At 48.8% G+C, this 20772-nt stretch overlaps 1 protein-coding gene across 1 annotated transcript in view; it reads left to right on the forward strand.

The window, feature by feature from the left end:
* CHRNA2 (cholinergic receptor nicotinic alpha 2 subunit) overlaps window positions 1-20772 on the forward strand; it is a 69789-nt gene that overhangs the window by 30631 nt on the left and 18386 nt on the right. The window contains exons 7-11 of the mRNA XM_053937549.1: window positions 3119-3226; window positions 5485-5561; window positions 9048-9197; window positions 15435-15599; window positions 19391-19481. Of these exons, the coding sequence (XP_053793524.1) occupies window positions 3119-3226; window positions 5485-5561; window positions 9048-9197; window positions 15435-15599; window positions 19391-19481 (591 nt within the window). The remainder of the gene's footprint in view (window positions 1-3118; window positions 3227-5484; window positions 5562-9047; window positions 9198-15434; window positions 15600-19390; window positions 19482-20772) is intronic.

Below are 20772 nucleotides of genomic sequence, written 5' to 3' on the forward strand. Positions count from 1 at the left end.
TGGGAATATTTCCTGGGAATTTTTCTTGGGAATATTTTTTGGGAATATTTTTTAGGGAATATTTCCTGGGAATCTTTTCTGGGAATAATTCCTGGGAATTTTTTCAGGGAATATTTTTTAGGAATATTTCCTTGAATATTTTCTGGGACAATTTTCTGGGAATAATTTCTGGGAATCTTTATTTGGGAATATTTCCTTGGGAATATTTCCTGGGAATATTTTCTGGGAATATTTTCTGGGAATTTATCCTGGGAATTTTTTTCTGGGAATATTTTCTGGGAAGAATTTCCTGGGAATATTTTTCAGGAATAATTTCCTTGAATAATTCCCTGAAATTTTTCCTGGGAATTTTTCCTGGGAATATTTCCTGGGACTAATTCCTGGGAATAATTTCTGGGACTAATTCCTGGGAATAATTTCTGGGAAGAATTTCCTGGGAATATTTTCTGGGGATAATTTTTGGGAATATGTTTTGGGAATAATTCCTGGGAAGAATTTCCTGGGAATATTTTTTGGGAATAATTTATTTGAATAATTCCCAGGAATTTTTCCTGGGAATATTTCCTGGGAATTTTTTCTAGGAATATTTTTTGGGAATATTTCCTGGGAATATTTCCTGGGAATCTTTTCTGGGAATATTTCCTGGGAATATTTTCTGGGAATATTTTTTAGGAATAATTTCCTGGGAATATTTTCAAGGAATTTATCCTGGGAATATTTTTTGGGGATAATTTTTTGGGAATATTTTCTAGGAATAATTTCCTTGAATAATTCTGGGGAATATTTTTGGGGAATATTTCCTGGGAATAATTTATTGGGAATAATTTTTTGGGAATATTTTATGGGAATATTTTTGGGGAATAATTTCCTGTAATAACCTCTTGGGAATTTATCCTGGGAATATTTTTTGGGAATATTTTTTAGGGAATATTTCCTGGGAATCTTTTCTGGGAATAATTCCTGGGGATTTTTTATGGGAATATTTTTTAGGAATATTTCCTTGAATATTTACTGGGACAATTTTCTGGGAATAATTTCTGGGAATCTCTATTTGGGAATATTTCCTGGGAATATTTCCTGGGAATAATTCCTGGGAATTTTTTATGGGAATATTTTATGGGAATATTTCCTTGAATATTTTCTGGGACAATTTTCTGGGAATAATTTCTGGGAATCTCTATTTGGGAATATTCCTTTGGGAATATTTCCTGGGAATATTTTCTGGGAATAATTCCTGGGAATTTTTTTCTGGGAATATTTCCTGGGAATTTTTTCTGAGAATATTTCCTGGGAATTCTTCCTGGGAATATTTCCTTGAATTTTTTCTGGGAATTTTTCCTGGGAATATTTTCTGGGGATAATTTTTGGGAATAATTTTTGGGAATAATTCTTGAGAATAATTACTGGGAATCTTTTCTGGGAATATTTTTTAGGAAGAATTTCCTGGGAGTATTTTCAAGGACTTTTTCCTGTCCTGGGAATATTTCCCGGGAATATTTTTTAGGAATATCTTTGGGGAATAATTTTCTGGGAATCTTTTCTGGGAATAATTCCTGGAATATTTTCTGGGAATATTTTTGGGGAATAATTTCCCAGGAATATTTTCTGGGAATAATGTCTGGGAATATTTTTTAGGAATATTTTCTGTGAATATTTCCTGGGAATATTTTCAGGGAATTTATCCTGGGAATTTTTTTAAGGAATAATTTTCTTGAAGAATTCTTGGGAATATCTCTTGGGAATAATTCCTGGGAATGTTTTTTGGGAATATTTCCTGGGAATATTTTTGGGGAATATTCCCTGGGAAGAATTTCCTGGGAATGTTTTTTGGGAATATTTTTTTGGGAATATTTTTGGGGAATATTCCCTGGGAAGAATTTCCTGGGAATGTTTTTTGGGAATATTTTCTGGGAATATTTTTGGGGAATATTTCCTGGGAAGAATTTCCTGGGAATGTTTTTTGGGAATATTTTTGGGAATCTTTTCTGGGAATATTTCCCTGGGAAGAATTTCCTGGGAATGTTTTTTGGGAAGTTTTTTTGGGAATATTTTTTGGGAATATTTCCCTGGGAAGGATTTCCTGGGAATATTTTTTGGGAATATTTTTGGGGAATATTTTTGGGGAATATTTCCTGGGAAGAATTTCCTGGGAATGTTTTTTGGGAATATTTTTGGGAATCTTTTCTGGGAATATTTCCCTGGGAAGAATTTCCTGGGAATGTTTTTTGGGAATATTTCCTGGGAATATTTTTTGGGAATATATCCTGGGAATATTTTTTGGGAATATATCCTGGGAAGAATTTCCTGGGAATGTTTTTTGGGAATATTTTTTGGGAATATTTTTGGGGAATATTTCCCTGGGAAGAATTTTCTGGGAATATTTTTTGGGAATATTTTTGGGGAATATTTCCCTGGGAAGAATTTCCTGGGAATGTTTTTGGGGAATATTTTTTAGGAATATTTTTGCGGAATATATCCTGGGAAGAATTTCCTGGGAATGTTTTTTGGGAATATTTTCTGGGAATATTTTCTGGGAATATTTTTTGGGAATATATCCTGGGAAGAATTTCCTGGGAATGTTTTTTGGGAAGATTTTTTGGGAAGATTTTTTAGGAAGAATTTCCTGGGAATATTTTCAAGGACTTTTTCCTGTCCTGGGAATATTTCCTGGGAATATTTTTTAGGAATATCTTTGGGGAATAATTTTCTGGGAATCTTTTCTGGGAATAATTCCTGGAATATTTTCTGGGAATATTTATGGGGAATATTTCCCTGGGAAGAATTTCCTGGGAATATTTTTTGGGAATATTTTTTGGGAATATTTTTGGGGAATATTTCCCTGGGAAGAATTTCCTGGGAATGTTTTTTGGGAATATTTTTGGGGAATATTTCCCTGGGAAGAATTTCCTGGGAATATTTTTTGGGGAAGATTTTTGGGAATATTTTTGGGGAATATTTCCCTGGGAAGAATTTCCTGGGAATGTTTTTTGGGAATATTTTTGGGGAATATTTCCCTGGGAAGAATTTCCTGGGAATGTTTTTTGGGAATATTTTTGGGGAATATTTCCCTGGGAAGGATTTCCTGGGAATATTTTTTGGGACGAATTTTTCCCGGCAGGTGCTGGAGCAGCTGGAGGAGCACCTGAGCAATTCCCAGTTTTTCCGCTTCCTGTGGTTCCCGCACACCGAGCACGTCCAGATCATCTACCAGGACCCCACGGGCCAGGCAGGGAGCCCCAGAATTCCCAAAATTCCCCCAGCCGGGAATTCCGGGGGTGGATTTGGGGGGTGGGAAATCTGGGATTTTCCATGACCCGAAAAATTCCGGGAATTTCCAAGATCTGGGAATTCCGGGGATGGATTTTGGGGTGGGAATTCCGGGATTTTGGGAATGGGAGCCGGGAATTACGGGATTTTCCAAGATCTGAGAATTCCGGGGATGGATTTTGGGGTTGGGAACTCTGGGATTTTCCAAGATCTCAGGCAGGGAGCCCCAAAAATTCCCAAAATTCCCCAATCCTGGAATTCCGGGGATGGATTTGGGGGTGAGAATTCCGGGATTTTGCAAGATCGCAGGCAGGGATCCCAAAAAATTCCTGGAATTTCCGAGATCTGGGAATTCCAGGGATGGATTTGGGGGTGGGAATTCTGGGATTTTGGGAATGGGCTCCGGGAATTCTGGGATTTTTCCAAAATCCCCAAAAATTCCAGGAATTTCCAAGATCTGGGAATTCCAGGGATGGATATTGTGTGGGAATTCTGGGAATTTCCAAGATCCCAGGCAGGGAGCCCCAAAATTCCCAAAATTCCCCAATCTGGGAATTCCGGGGATGGATTTGGGGGTTGGGAATTCTGGGAATTTGGGAATGGGCTCCGGGAATTCTGGGATTTTTCCAAGACCCCCAAAAATTCCAGGAATTTCCAAGATCTCAAGCAGGGATCCCAAAAGATTCTGGGAATTTCCTGGATCCGGGAATTCCTGGGATGGATTTTGGGGGTGGGAATTCTGGGATTTTGGGAATGGGATCCGGGAATTCTAGGATTTTTCCAAGATCCCAAAAAAATTCCCAAAATTTCCGAGATCTGGGAATTCCAGGGGTGGATTTTGTGGTAGGAATTTTGGGATTTTCCAAGATCCCAGGCAAGGATCCCAAAAAATTCCGGGAATTCCAGGGATGGATTTTGGGTGGGAATTCCAGGATTTTGGGAATGGGAGCCGGGAATTCTGGGATTTTTCCAAAATCCCCAAAAATTCCAGGAATTTCCAAGATCTGGGAATTCCAGGGATGGATTTTGGGAAGGGAATTCTGGGATTTTCCAAGATCTCAGGCAGGAAGCCCCAAAAATTCCCCAAATTCCCCCGGCCGGGAATTCCGGGATGGATTTGGGGGTTGGGAACTCTGGGAATTTCCAAGATCTCAGGAAGGGATCCCAAAAAATTCCGGGAATTTCCGAGATCTGGGAATTCCAGTGATGGATTTTGGGGTGGGAATTCCGGGATTTTCCAAGATCCCAGGCAAGGATCCCAAAAAATTCTGGGAATTTCTGAGATCTGGGAATTCTGGGGATGGATTTTGGGGTGGGAATTTTGGGATTTTGGGAATGGGAGCCGGGAATTACGGGATTTTCCAAGATCTGGGAATTCCGGGGGTGGATTTTGGGTGGGAATTCCGGGATTTTCCAAGATCTCAGGCAGGGAGCCCCAAAATTCCCAAAATTCCCCGATCCGGGAATTCCGGGGGTAGATTTGGGGGTGAGAATTCCGGGATTTTGCAAGATCACAGGCAGGGATCCCAAAAAATTCCGGGAATTTCCGAGATCTGGAAATTCCAGGGATGGATTTTGGGGAGGGAATTCTGGGAATTTCCACGATCTAAGGCAGAGATCCCAAAAAATTCCCAAAATTCCCCGATCCGGGAATTCCGGGGATGGATTTGGGGGTGAGAATTCCGGGATTTTGCAAGATCGCAGGCAGGGATCCCAAAAAATTCCTGGAATTTCCGAGATCTGGAAATTCCAGGGATGGATTTGGGGGTGGGAATTTTGGGATTTTGGGAATGGGCTCTGAGAATTCTGGGATTTTTCCAAAATCCCCAAAAATACCAGGAATTTCCGAGATCTGGGAATTCCGGGGATGGATTTGGGGGAGGGAATTCCAGGATTTTGGGAATGGGCTCCGGGAATTCTGGGATTTTTCCAAAATCCCCCAAAATTCCAGGAATTTCCCAGATCTGGGGATTCCAGGGATGCATTTTGGGTGGGAATTTTGGGATTTTGGGAATGGGCTCCGGGAATTCTGGGATTTTCCAAGATCTGGGAATTCCAGGGATGGATTTTGGGATGGGATTTTGGGATTTTGGGAAATGGGCTCTGGAAATTCCGGGATTTTCCAAGATCTGGGAATTCCAGGGCTGGATTTTGGGGTGGGAATTCCCAAAATCCCAGAAATCCCAAAAACATTCCCGGAATCCCGTGGATTTGCAGCCTCCGTGCTCCTCGTCCAGCTGGTTCTGGGATTACGCCGTGGGATATCACCTCCTGCAGCTCCTGCTCTGGATCAGGTGGGAGCGGGAGCGGGATTTGGGATTTGGGATTTGGGATGGGGATCAGGATTGGGATTTGGGATCGGGAGCGGGATCGGGATCGGGATGGGGATTTGGGATCGGGATTTGGGATGGGGATCAGGATTGGGATTTGGGATCGGGATCGGGATCGGGATGGGGATTGGGATGGGGATTGGGGATGGGGATTTGGGATGGGGATTTGGGATCGGGAGCGGGATCGGGATCCGGATGGGGATTGGGGATCGGGATTTGGGATTGGGATTTGGGATCGGGAGCGGGATCGGGATCGGGATGGGGATTTGGGATCGGGATTTGGGATGGGGATCGGGATCGGGATGGGGATTTGGGATCGGGATTTGGGATCGGGAGCAGGATTGGGATGGGGATTTGGGATCGGGAGTGGGATCAGGATTGGGATCAGGGTTGGGATGGGGATTTGGGATTGGGATTGGGATGGGAATGGGATTGGGATTGGGATTTGGGATAGGGATGGGGATCAAGATTGGGATTGGGATTGGGATTGGGATTGGGATTGGGAGCGGGAATGGGAATGGGAATGGGATTGGGATCAGGATTGGCATGGGAATGGGATTGGGATGGGGATTTGGGATTGGGATTGGGATGAGATTGGGATTTGGCATCGGGAGCAGGATCGGTATTTGGGATTGGGATTGGGATGGGGATTTGGGATTGGGATTTGGGATCGGGATTGGGATTGGGATTGGGATGGGAATGGGATTGGGATCAGGATTGGGATCAGGATCGGGATTGGAATAGGGATAGGAATGGGATTGGGATTGGAATCGGGATAGGAATGGGATTTGGGGTTTGGGATTTGGGATTGGGATTTGGGATTGGGATTGGGATCTGGAGCGGGATTTGGGATTGGGATTGGGATCAGCAATGGGAATGGGATTGGGATTGGGATTGGGATTGGGAATAGGATTGGATTCAGGATTGGGATTGGGTTTGGAATCAGGTTTGGAATTGGGATTGGGGTCAGGATTGGGATCGGGATTGGGATTGGGAGCATGAATGGGAACGGGATTGGGATTGAGATGGGGATTGGGATTGGGATCAAGATTGGAATGGGAATCAGGATCAGGATTGGGAATGGGAATGGGAGTGGGATTGGGATTGGGATTAGGACTGGGACTGGGATTGGGATTAGGACTGGGACTGGGATTGGGATTGGGATTGGGATTGGGACTGGGATTGGGATTGGGATGGGATTGGGACTGGGGTCCAGATCGGAATTGGGACTGGGATTGGGATCAGGATCTGCATCGGGATCGGGATTGGGATCGGGAATGGGATTGGGACTGGGATCGGGATTGGGATTGGGATCAGGGATCGGGGTCAGGATTGGGTTGGGATTGGGATTGGGATTGGGAATGGGATCGGAAATGGAATTGCAATTGGGATTGGAGTCAGGATTGGGATTTGGGATTGGGATTGGGATCAGGAACGGGGTCAGAATCCGGGATTGGGATCGGAATCAGAATCGGAATTGGAATTGGGGTTGGGATCCCGACCAGAATCAGGATCAGGATCCAGATCTGGATCGGGATTGGGATTGGGATTGGGATCCGGATTCGGAATGGGATCGATCCGGATTGGAATTGGGTCTGAGATAAGGATGGGGATTGATATTGGGATCAGGAACGGGATTGGGATTGGGATTGGGATCAGGAATGGGATTGGGATTGGGATTGGGATTGGGATCAGGAATGGGATTGGGATTGGGATCGGGATCGGAAGTGGAATTGGAATTGGGATTGGGATCCAGGATCGGGATCGGGATCAGGATTGGGATCAAGACTGTGTTTGGGATTGGGATCAGAATCAGGATCAGGATCGGGGTCGGGATTTTCCCGGCCTGGTTTTATCCCGAGTTTCTCCCTGTGCCGGGGTTTTTTTGGGATTCCCAGGGAATTCACCAGGAGCGTTCACATTCCCGGGAAAAGAGGAATTTTGGGAATTGCGGGATGGGATTCCTGGCTGGGGCTCTGCTGCCCCCCGGTGGCCACAGAAATCATGGAATTCTTAGAGATGGGAAAACCAAATCCAGGAATTCTCCCAGCCCTGATCCCAAATTTCCTGGATTCATGGAATTTTTTGTGATCAAAAAAACAAATCCAGGAATTCTCCCAGCCCAGAATTTCCTGGATTCATGGAATTTTTTGTGATCAAAACAAACCAAATCCAGGAATTCTCCCAGCCCAGAATTTCCTGGATTCATGGAATTTTTCGGGATCAAAAAACCAAACCCAGGAATTCTCCCAGCCCTGAATTTCATGGATTCATGGAATTTTTAGAGATGGAAAAACCAAACCCAAGGATTCTCCCAGCCCTGATCCATTATCCCAGAAATTTCCTGGATTCATGGATTTTTTGGGATGAAAAAACCAAATCCAGGGAATTCTCCCAGCCCGGAATTTCCTGGATTCATGGAATTTTTCGGGATCAAAAAAAAACAAATCCAAGGAATTCTCCCAGCCCTGAATTTCTTGGATTCATGGATTTTTTTGGGATGGAAAAACCAAATCCAAGGATTTTCCCAGCCCTGAATCTCCCATATTCATGGAATTTTATGGGATGGAAAATCCAAATGCAGGAATTCTCTCAGATCCCAGAATTTCCTGGATTCATAGATTTTTTTGGGATCAAAAAAACCAAATCCAGGAATTCTCCCAGCCCAGAATTTCCTGGATTCATGGAATTTTTCGGGATCAAAAAAACCAAATCTAAGGAATTCTCTCAGATCCTGAATTTCACGGATTCCTGGAATTTTTTTGGGATCAAGAAACCAAATCCAAGGATTTTCCCAGCCCAGAATTTCCTGGATTCATGGAATTTTTTGGGGCTGGAAAATCCAAATCCAGGAATTCTCCCAGCCCTGAATTTCCTGGATTCATGGAATTTTTTGGGATCAAAAAACCAAATCCAGGAATTCTCCCAGATCCCAGAATTTCCTGCATTCATGGAATTTTTTGGGGATCAAAAAAACCAAATCCAGGGATTCTCCCAGATCCCAGAATTTCCTGGATTCATGGAATTTTTTTGGGATTGAAAGTCCAGTGATCCCATCTGGAGAATTCCAGAATTTTGGGATCAAGGATCCATCCCGAGGGATTTTTATGGAATTCCTGGATGGAAAAGAGAAGTGAAGTCCCAAATTCCTGAGGAATTCCCAAAATTCCTTCCGAGGGAGAAGTGGGGATGGATCCAATCCCAGGCTGGGAGAGCCGGGAATGGAGGGAATTCCCTGGGAAAACAGGGGAGGAATTTGGGAAAGAATTCCCAACAAATCCCTGCGAAAATCCAAGGAAACCTCGGAATGCGTCCCTGCCCGCGGAACGGGATCTCAAATCCGTGGAAATCCCGCCCCAAACCATTCCGAGCGTTCCCTGATCCTTTCCCGGATTTTTTTTTGGGAAGCAATTCCGGGCCCCATTCCCGATTTTTTTTTTTTCCCGGCAGCTCCTTCTTTCCCAGCCTGGTGGTTTGGATCAACCGAATCTTCTTCCGGCTCCTCTTCAGCTCCCGCACGGAAAGCGTCGACCGGAGCCACCGGATCTTCAACTACGAGTGCCGCTTCCGCCAGCACGTCCAGGACTGGGCCATTCCCATGTAATTCCCAAAATTCCCTTGGGAATTCCCAGATCCCGGTCCAGGTCTGGGCCATTCCCATGTAATTCCCAAAATTCCCTTGGGAATTCCCAGATCCCAGTCCAGGACTGGGCCATTCCCATGTAATTCCCAAAATTCCCTTGGGAATTCCCAGATCCCAGTCATGGATTGTGTCATTCCCATGGGAATTCCCAAATTCCTGGCCCTTTCCCATGAAATTCCCAAATTCCCGGTCCTTTCCCTTGGGAATTCCCAGATCCCAGTCCAGGACTGGGCCATTCCCATGTAATTCCCAAAATTCCCTTGGGAATTCCCAGATCCCAGTCATGGATTGGGTCATTCCCATGTAATTCCCAAAATTCCAGGTCCTTTCCCATGAAATTCCCAAATGCCCTTGGGAATTCCCAGATCCCGGTCCAGGACTGGGCCATTCCCATGTAATTCCCAAAATTCCTGGTCCTTTCCCATGAAATTCCCAAATTCCCGGTCCTTTCCCTTGAGAATTCCCAGATCCCAGTCCAGGATTGGGTCATTCCCATGGGAATTCTCAAATTCCCTTGGGAATTCTCAGATCCCAGTCCAGGATTGGGTCATTCCCATGGGAATTCCCAAAATCGTGGTCCTTTCCCATGAAATTCCCAGATTCCCAATCCTTTCCCTTGGGAATTCCCAGATCGCAGCCCTTTCCCAAGGAATTCCTGGATTCCAGTCCAGGACTGGGCCATTCCCATGTAATTCCCAAAATTCCCTTGGGAATTCCCAGATCCCAGTCCAGGACTGGGCCATTCCCATGTAATTCCCAAAATTCCCTTGGGAATTCCCAGATCCCGGTCCAGGTCTGGGCCATTCCCATGTAATTCCCAAAATTCCCTTGGGAATTCCCAGATCCCAGTCCAGGACTGGACCATTCCCATGTAATTCCCAAAATTCCCTTGGGAATTCCCAGATCCCAGTCCAGGACTGGGCCATTCCCATGTAATTCCCAAAATTCCCTTGGGAATTCCCAGATCCCAGTCCAGGACTGGGCCATTCCCATGTAATTCCCAAAATTCCCTTGGGAATTCCTGGATCCCAGTCATGGATTGGGCCATTCCCATGGGAATTCCCAAATTCCCATGAAATTCCCAGATCCCAGTCATGGATTGGGTCATTCCCATGGGAATTCCCAAAATTCCCTTGGGAATTCCCAGATCCCAGTCATGGATTGGGTCATTCCCATGGGAATTCCCAAATTCCTGGCCCTTTCCCATGAAATTCCCAAATTCCAAGTCCTTTCATTTGGAAATTCCAAAATCCCGGTCCAGGACTGGGCCATTCCCATGTAATTCCCAAAATTCCCGGTCCTTTCCCATGAAATTCCCAAATTCCCTTGGGAATTCCCAGATCCCGGTACAGGACTGGGCCATTCCCATGTAATTCCCAAAATTCCCGGTCCTTTCCCATGAAATTCCCAAATTCCTGGTCCTTTCCCAAGGAATTCCTGGATCCCAGTCATGGATTGGGTCATTCCCATGGGAATTCCCAAATTCCTGGCCCTTTCCCATGAAATTCCCAAATTCCAAGTCCTTTCATTTGGAAATTCCAAAATCCCGGTCCAGGACTGGGCCATTCCCATGTAATTCCCAAAATTCCTGGTCCTTTCCCATGGGAATTCCCAGATCTCGGTCCTTTCCCAAGGAATTCCTGGATCCCAGTCATGGATTGGGTCATTCCCATGGAATTCCCAAAATCCTGGTCCTTTCCCATGAAATTCCCAAATTCCCAGTCCTTTCCCTTGGGAATTCCCAGATCCCAGTCGTGGATTGGGTCATTCCCATGGGAATTCTCAAATCCTGGTCCTTTCCCTTGGGAATTCCTGGATCCCAGTCATGGATTGGGCCATTCCCATGGGAATTCCCAAATTCCCATGAAATTCCCAGATCCCAGTCATGGATTGGGTCATTCCCATGGGAATTCCCAAAATTCCCTTGGGAATTCCCAGATCCCAGTCATGGATTGGGTCATTCCCATGGGAATTCCCAAATTCCTGGCCCTTTCCCATGAAATTCCCAAATTCCAAGTCCTTTCATTTGGAAATTCCAAAATCCCGGTCCAGGACTGGGCCATTCCCATGTAATTCCCAAAATTCCTGGTCCTTTCCCATGAAATTCCCAAATTCCCTTAGGAATTCCCAGATCCCGGTCCAGGACTGGGCCATTCCCATGTAATTCCCAAAATTCCCGGTCCTTTCCCATGAAATTCCCAAATTCCCTTAGGAATTCCCAGATCCCGGTCCAGGACTGGGCCATTCCCATGTAATTCCCAAAATTCCTGGTCCTTTCCCATGAAATTCCCAAATTCCTGGTCCTTTCCCAAGGAATTCCTGGATCCCAGTCATGGATTGGGTCATTCCCATGGAATTCCCAAATTCCTGGCCCTTTCCCATGAAATTCCCAAATTCCAAGTCCTTTCATTTGGAAATTCCAAAATCCCGGTCCAGGACTGGGCCATTCCCATGTAATTCCCAAAATTCCTGGTCCTTTCCCATGGGAATTCCCAGATCTCGGTCCTTTCCCAAGGAATTCCTGGATCCCAGTCATGGATTGGGTCATTCCCATGGAATTCCCAAAATCCTGGTCCTTTCCCATGAAATTCCCAAATTCCCAGTCCTTTCCCTTGGGAATTCCCAGATCCCAGTCATGGATTGGGTCATTCCCATGGGAATTCTCAAATCCTGGTCCTTTCCCTTGGGAATTCCTGGATCCCAGTCATGGATTGGGCCATTCCCATGGGAATTCCCAAATTCCCATGAAATTCCCAGATCCCAGTCCAGGATTGGGCCATTCCCATGGGAATTCCCAAAATTCCTGGCCCTTTCCCATGAAATTCCCAAATTCCAAGTCCTTTCATTTGGAAATTCCAAAATCCCGGTCCAGGACTGGGCCATTCCCATGTAATTCCCAAAATTCCTGGTCCTTTCCGATGAAATTCCCAAATTCCCAGTCCTTTCCCTTGGGAATTCCCAGATCCCAGTCGTGGATTGGGTCATTCCCATGGGAATTCCCAAAATCGTGGTCCTTTCCCATGAAATTCCCAGATTCCCAATCCTTTCCCTTGGGAATTCCCAGATCTCAGTCCTTTCCCAAGGAATTCCTGGATTCCAGTCCAGGACTGGGCCATTCCCATGGAATTCCCAAAATCCCTTGGGAATTCCCAGATCCCAGTCCAGGATTGGGTCATTCCCATGGGAATTCTCAAATCCCGGTCCTTTCCCATGGGAATTCCCAGGTCCCAGTCCAGGACTGGGCCATTCCCATGTAATTCCCAAAATTCCTGGTCCTTTCCCATGAAATTCCCAAATTCCCTTAGGAATTCCCAGATCCCGGTCCAGGACTGGGCCATTCCCATGTAATTCCCAAAATTCCCGGTCCTTTCCCATGAAATTCCCAAATTCCCTTAGGAATTCCCAGATCCCGGTCCAGGACTGGGCCATTCCCATGTAATTCCCAAAATTCCTGGTCCTTTCCCATGAAATTCCCAAATTCCTGGTCCTTTCCCAAGGAATTCCTGGATCCCAGTCATGGATTGGGTCATTCCCATGGGAATTCCCAAATTCCTGGCCCTTTCCCATGAAATTCCCAAATTCCAAGTCCTTTCATTTGGAAATTCCAAAATCCCGGTCCAGGACTGGGCCATTCCCATGTAATTCCCAAAATTCCTGGTCCTTTCCCATGGGAATTCCCAGATCTCGGTCCTTTCCCAAGGAATTCCTGGATCCCAGTCATGGATTGGGTCATTCCCATGGAATTCCCAAAATCCTGGTCCTTTCCCATGAAATTCCCAAATTCCCAGTCCTTTCCCTTGGGAATTCCCAGATCCCAGTCATGGATTGGGTCATTCCCATGGGAATTCTCAAATCCTGGTCCTTTCCCTTGGGAATTCCTGGATCCCAGTCATGGATTGGGCCATTCCCATGGGAATTCCCAAATTCCCATGAAATTCCCAGATCCCAGTCCAGGATTGGGCCATTCCCATGGGAATTCCCAAAATTCCTGGCCCTTTCCCATGAAATTCCCAAATTCCAAGTCCTTTCATTTGGAAATTCCAAAATCCCGGTCCAGGACTGGGCCATTCCCATGTAATTCCCAAAATTCCTGGTCCTTTCCGATGAAATTCCAAATTCCCAGTCCTTTCCCTTGGGAATTCCCAGATCCCAGTCGTGGATTGGGTCATTCCCATGGGAATTCCCAAAATCGTGGTCCTTTCCCATGAAATTCCCAGATTCCCAATCCTTTCCCTTGGGAATTCCCAGATCTCAGTCCTTTCCCAAGGAATTCCTGGATTCCAGTCCAGGACTGGGCCATTCCCATGGAATTCCCAAAATCCCTTGGGAATTCCCAGATCCCAGTCCAGGATTGGGTCATTCCCATGGGAATTCTCAAATCCCGGTCCTTTCCCATGGGAATTCCCAGGTCCCAGTCCAGGATTGGGTCATTCCCATGGGAATTCCCAAAATTCCCGGTCCTTTCCCATGAAATTCCCAAATTCCCAGTCCTTTCCCTTGGGAATTCCCAGATCCCAGTCCAGGATTGGGTCATTCCCATAGGAATACCCAAATTCCCTTGGGAATTCCCACATCCCAGTCATGGATTGGGCCATTCCCATGGGAATTCCCAAATTCCTGGCCCTTTCCCATGAAATTCCCAAATTCCCGGTCCTTTCATTTGGAAATTCCAAAATCCCAGTCATGGATTGGGCCATTCCCATGGAATTCCCAAAATTCCTGGCCTTTTCCCATGAAATTCCCAAATTTCCAGTCCTTTCCCTTGGGAATTCCCAGATCCCAGTCATGGATTGGGCCATTCCCATGGGAATTCCCAAATTCCCGGTCCTTTCCCTTGGGAATTCCCAGATCCTGGTCCAGGATTGGGCCATTCCCATGGGAATTCCCAGATCCCAATCCATTCCCATGGGAATTTTGTGATCCTGGGCCATTCCCATGGAATTCCCTTGTCCCAGCCCTTTCCTGGGATCTCCTCCAGCCTGGAATTCCCTGGATGAGGAACAAATCCATGGGAAGAGGGATCTGCCATGGGGACACCATTCCCACCTGGAATCTGGGCATGGAGATCCCTCCAGATCCCAATCCCAGGATCCCAAACCCGTCCCATCCCAAATCCCAGATCCGTGTGATCCCACCTGGAATCTGGGCATGGAGATCCCTCCAGATCCCAATCCCGGGATCCCAAACCCGTCCCATCCCAGATCCTGGGGAAGAACATTCCAGAACATTCCTGGGAATTCCGTGGGCATGGAGATCTTTCTAGATCCCAATCCCAGCATCCCAAATCCATGGGATGAGGATACACCATTCCCACCAGGAATCTGATCATGGGGATCCCTCCAGATCCCAATCCCAGGATCCCAAACCTGTCCCATTCCAAATCCCGGATCCGTGTGATCCCACCTGGAATCTGATCATGGAGATCCCTCCAGATCCCAATCCCGGGGATTCCAAATCCATCCCATTCCAAATCCCAGATTTGTGTGATTCCACCAGGAATCTGGGCATGGAGATCCCTCCAGATCCCAATCCCAGGATCCCAAACCCGTCCCATTCCAAATCCTGGATCCGTGTGATCCCACCGGGAATCTGGGCATGGAGATCCCTCCAGATCCCAATCCCAGGATCCCAAACCCGTCCCATTCCAAATCCCGGATCCGTGTGATTCCACTTGGAATCTGGGCATGGAGATCCCTCCAGATCCCAATCCCGGGATCCCAAACCCATCCCATCCCAAACCCCGGGTCCGTGTGATCCCATGGGAAGAACATTCCAGAAAATTCCTGGGAATTCCGTGGGGTGGAGATCCCTCCAGATCCCAATCCCAGGATCCCAAATCCATGGGAAGAGGAGACACCATTCCCACCTGGAATCTGATCATGGGGATCCCTCCAGATCCCAATCCCGGGATCCCAAACCCGTCCCATCCCAAATCCTGGGGAAGAACATTCCTGGGAATTCCGTGGGCATGGAGATCCTTCTAGATCCCAATCCCAGGATCCCAAATCCATGGGAAGAAGGATCTGGATTTTGGTGGACACCATTCCCACGGGGAATCTGATCATGGGGATCCCTCCAGATCCCAAACCCGTCCCATCCCAAACCCCGGGTCCGTGTGATCCCATGGGAAGAAGGTTCCGGACCATTCCCGGGGATCCCGTCCCCCCCGCTGACCGGGATCTCTCCGGGCGCAGCGGGAAAACCAAGGAGGCGCTGCTGGAGCTGAAGGCGGAGCTGGATCGGAATCCCGGGATCGGCGCCCACTTCCCGGTGGAGATCCGCTTCTCCCGGCGGGACGAGATCCCGCTGAGCCCCTGCTTCCAGCGCGACAGCTGCTACATCAACGTCATCATGTACAGGTGGGGATCCCGGGATCCCGGGATCCACAACCCCTTCCCAACCGGAATACTGCCATGGGATCCCTGCGGATCCCAATCCCGGGATCCGCAACCCAATCTCACTGGGAATATTTCCATTGGATCCCTGCAGATCCCAATCCTGGGATCCACAACCCCTTCCCAACAGGAATAGTGCTGTGGGATCCCTGCAGATCCCAATTCCTGGGATCCACAACCCCTTCCCAACGGGAATTGTGCCATGGGATCCCGGCAGATCCCAATCCCGGGATCCACAACCCCTTCCCAACGGGAATAGTGCCTTGGGATCTCTGCAGATCCCCATCCTGGGATCCACAACCCCTTCCCAATGGGAATAGTGCCATGGGATCCCTGCAGATCCCAATTCTGGGATCCACAACCCCTTCCCAATGGGAATAGTGCATTGGGATCCCTGCAGATCCCAATTCTGGGATCCACAACCCCTTCCCAACGGGAATAGTGCCATGGGATCCCTGCAGATCCCAATCCCGGGATCCCCAACCCCTTCCCAATGGGAATAGTGCCGTGGGATCCCTGCGGATCCCAATTCCTGGGATCCACAACCTCTTCCCAACGGGAATAGTGCCTTGGGATCCCTGCAGATCCCAATCCCGGGATCCACAACCCCTTCCCAATGGGAATAGTGCCATGGGATCCCTGCAGATCCCAATCCCGGGATCCACAACCCCTTCCCAATGGGAATAGTGCCATGGGATCCCTGCAGATCCCAATCCCGGGATCCACAACCCCTTCCCAATGGGAATAGTGCCATGGGATCCCTGCAGATCCCAATCCCGGGATCCACAACCCCTTCCCAATGGGAATAGTGCCATGGGATCCCGGCAGATCCCCATCCTGGGATCCACAACCCCTTCCCAACCGGAATAGTGCCTTGGGATCCCGGCAGATCCCAATCCCGGGATCGGCAACCCAATCTCACTGGGAATATTTCCATTGGATCCCTGCAGATCCCAATTCTGGGATTCCCAACCTGTTCCCAATGGGAATAGTGCCGTGGGATCCCTGCGGATCCCAATTCAGGCATCCACAACCCCTTCCCAATGGGAATAGTGCCTTCGGATCCCTCCAGATCCCCATCCTGGGATCCCCAACCCCTTCCCAACAGGAATATTTCCATGGGATCCCTCCAGATCCCCATCCTGGGATCCCCAACCCCTTTCCAACAGGAATATTTCCATGGGATCCCTCCATATCCCAATCCCGGGATCCCCAACCCAATCTCACAGGGAATATTGCCATGGGATCCCTGCAGATCCGAATTTTGGGATCTTGACCCGTTCCCACTAGGAATACTGCCACTGGATCCCTGCAGATCCCCTCTCGGGATCCCCAACCCCTTCCCAATGGGAATATTTGAATGGGATCCCTGCAGATCCCAATCCTGGGATCCACAACCCCTTCCCAATGGGAATAGTGCCATGGGATCCTTGCAGATCCCAATTATGGGATCCTGAACCCATTCCCACTGGGAATATTTTCATGGGATCCCTGCAGATCCCAATTCTGGGATCCACAACCCCTTCCCAATGGGAATAGTGCCATGGGATCCCGGCAGATCCCCATCCTGGGATCCACAACCCCTTCCCAATGGGAATAGTGCCATGGGATCCCTGCAGATCCCAATTCCTGGGATCCACAACCTCTTCCCAACGGGAATAGTGCCATGGGATCCTTGCAGATCCCCATCCTGGGATCCACAACACCTTCCCAATGGGAATAGTGCCATGGGATCCCTCCAGATCCCCATCCTGGGATCCCCAACCCATTCCCACTGGGAATATTTCCATGGGATCCCTCCAGATCCCCATCCCAGGATCCCCAACCCCTTCCCAACGGGAATAGTGCCATGGGATTCCGGCAGATCCCAATTCCGGGATCCCAAATGCACCCCAAACCCCAGGGGTGGATCCCAGGATCCAGCTGGTTCCCAATTCAACGATCCCAAATCCATGGGGGTGGATCCCAGGGGTGGATCCCAGGATCCAGCTGAATCCCGATCCCATGGTCCTGAATTCCCGGGGGTGGATCCTGGGGGGGTTTCCCGGGATCCGGCTGATTCCCAATCTCGTGATCCCAAAATTCCTGACATGGATCCCAGGGCGGGATCCCAGGGCTGTCTCTGGCCAACCCCCGATCCCGTGATCCCAAATTCCCAGGGGTGGATCCCATGGGTGGATCCGGGGCTGGATCTCAGGGTGGATCCTGAATTCCCAGGGGTGGATCGGGGGATTGATCCTGAAATCCTGGGGGGTGGATCCCGGGGGTGGATCCTGAATTGGGGGTTGGGGTGGGGGTGGATCCTGTGGGTGGATCTGGGGCTGGATCTCGGGGTGGATCCTGAATTCCCAGGGGTGGATCCCGGGGGTGGATCCCAGGGGCGTCTCCTCCGGCCAATCCCCAATCCCGTGATCCCAAATTCCCGGGGGTGGATCCCAGGGGTGGATCATGTGGGTGGACCCCGGGGCTGGATCTCAGGGTGGATCCCGGGGGTGGATCCTGAATTCTGGGAGGGTGGATCACAGGGCTGGATCTCGGGGTGGATCCCAAATTCCCAGGGGTGGATCCCGGGGCTGGATCCTGAATTCCCGGGGGTGGATCCGGGGCTGGATCTTGGGGTGGATCCCAGGGGTGGATCCTGAATTCCAGGAGGGTGGATCCCAGGGGTGGATCCCGGTGGTTTCTCCTCCGGCCGATCCCCAATCCCATGATCCCGAATTCCCAGGGGTGGATCCCGGGGCTGGATCCTGAACTGGGGGGGGGGGGGTGTGGTGGATCCTGAATTCCCGCGGGTGCATCCGGGGCTGGATCCCAGGGGTGGATCCTGGTGGCTCCTCCTCTGGCCGATCCCATGATCCCAAATTCCCAGGGGTGGATCCCAGGGCTGGATCCCAGGGCTGGATCCCAGGGAGGATCCCGAATTCCCAGGGGTGGATCCCGGGGCTGGATCCTGAATTGAGGGGGGGTGTGTGTGGTTGATCCTGAATTCCCGCGGGTGCATCCGGGGCTGGATCCCAGGGGTGGATCCCGGTGGCTTCTCCTCCGGCCGATCCCCGATCCCATGATCCCAAATTCCCGGGGGTGGATCCCGGGCCTGGATCCTGAATTCCCGGGGGTGGATCTTGGCGTGGATCCCAGGGGCGGATCCTGAATTCCGGGAGGGTGGATCCCGTCGCTGGATCCCGGTGGTTTCTCCTCCGGCCGATCCCATGATCCCAAATTCCTGGGGGTGGATCCCAGGGCTGGATCCCAGGGCTGGATCCCAGGGCTGGATCTCAGGGAGGATCCCGAATTCCCAGGGGTGGATCCCGGGGCTGGATCCTGAACTGGGGGGGGGGGGGGTGTGGTGGATCCTGAATTCCCGCGGGTGCATCCGGGGCTGGATCCCAGGGGTGGATCCCGGGGCTGGATCCTGAATTGGGGGGGGGGGGGTGAATCCTGAATTCCCGCGGGTGGATCTCCGGGGCTGGATCCCAGGGGTGGATCCCGGTGGTTTCTCCTCTGGCCGATCCCATGATCCCAAATTCCCAGGGGTGGATCCCAGGGCTGGATCCCAGGGCTGGATCCCAAATTCCCAGGGGTGGATCCCGGGGCTGGATCCTGAATTGGGGGGGTGTGGTGGATCCTGAATTCCCGCGGGTGGATCTCCGGGGCTGGATCCCAGGGCTGGATCCCGGTGGCTCCTCCTCCGGCCGATCCCCGATCCCACGATCCCAAATTCCCGGGGGTTGATCCCGCGCGGGCGGATCCCGCAGGCCGTACGGGAAGGAGGTGCCGCGGCGCCGCTACTGGGGGATCTACGAGGGGATCATGCGCAGGCACGGCGGGAGACCCCACTGGGCCAAGGTGCGGACGGACGGACGGACGGGGGAAAAACGGCGGGGGAAAAAACCGGGAAAAAAAACGGGAAAAAACAGGGGGGAAATGGGGAAAAAACGGGGAAAAACGGGGGGAAACGGGGAAAAATGGGGAAAAAATGGGGAAAAAACCCGGGGGGAAACGGGAAAAAACGGGGGGAAAACGGGGAAAATGGGGAAAAACGGGGAAAAACGGGGAAAAACGGGGGGAAATGGGGAAAAATGGGGAAAAATGGGGAAAATGGGGAAAAACGGGGAAACGGGGAAAAATGGGGGGAAATGGGGGAAAAATGGGGAAAAATGGGGAAAATGGGGAAAAATGGGGAAAAAACGCGAAAAAATGGGGAAAAACGGGGGGAAATGGGGAAAAACAGGGAAAACGGGGAAAACGGGGGAAAATGGGGGAAAATGGGAAAAAAAATTGGGAAAAAGGGTAAAAAATGGGAAAAATGGGGAGAAAATTTGAAAAAATATGGGGAAAATTGGGGAAAAATGGGAAGAAAATGGATTTTAAATTGGGAAAAAAAGATTTTTAGCAGGAAAAATGGGGAAAATTGGAAAATGGGAAAAAATGTAAAAAATGGGGAGAAAAATTGAAGAAAATATGGGAAAAATGGGGGAAAATGGGGGAAAAATCTAAATAAAATGGAATTTAAACAGGGAAAAAAGAGATTTTTAGCAGGAAAAAATGGGGAAAATTGGAAAAAAAGGGGAAAAATGGGAAAAATGGGGAAAAATGGGAAAAATTAAATAAATGGGAAAAATGGGAAAAAATGGGGAAAATGGGGGAAATGGGGAAAATGGGAAAAATTGGGGGGGAAATAGAAAAAGGGGAAAATGGGAAAAATGGGGAAAAAGGGAAAAATGGGAAAAAATGGGAAAAAAGGGAAAAAAAATGGGGAAAAATTGAGGAAATGGGGAAAATGGGAAAAAATGGGGGAAAATGGAAAAATGTGGAGAAAAGGGTTAAAAATAGGAAAAATGGGAAAATTTGGGGAAAAATGGGGAAAATGAGAAAAAATGGGAAAAAATGGGGAAAATGGGGAGAAATGGGGAAAAACGGGAAAATGGGAAAAAGGGGGAAAATGGGGAAAATGGGAATATTTGGGAAAAAATTGAAAAAAATATGGGGGAGGATGGGAAAAATGGGAAGAAAATGAATTTTAAACCGGGAAAAAAAGAGATTTTTAGCAGGAAAAAATGGGGAAAAATAGGGGGAAAATGGGAAAAAATGGGGAAAATGGGGAAAAATGGGGGAAAAAAGGGAAAATGGGAAAAAA

Source organism: Vidua chalybeata, chromosome 3 (assembly GCF_026979565.1).
Source record: "Vidua chalybeata isolate OUT-0048 chromosome 3, bVidCha1 merged haplotype, whole genome shotgun sequence".
Classification (NCBI taxonomy): Eukaryota; Metazoa; Chordata; class Aves; order Passeriformes; family Viduidae; genus Vidua; species Vidua chalybeata.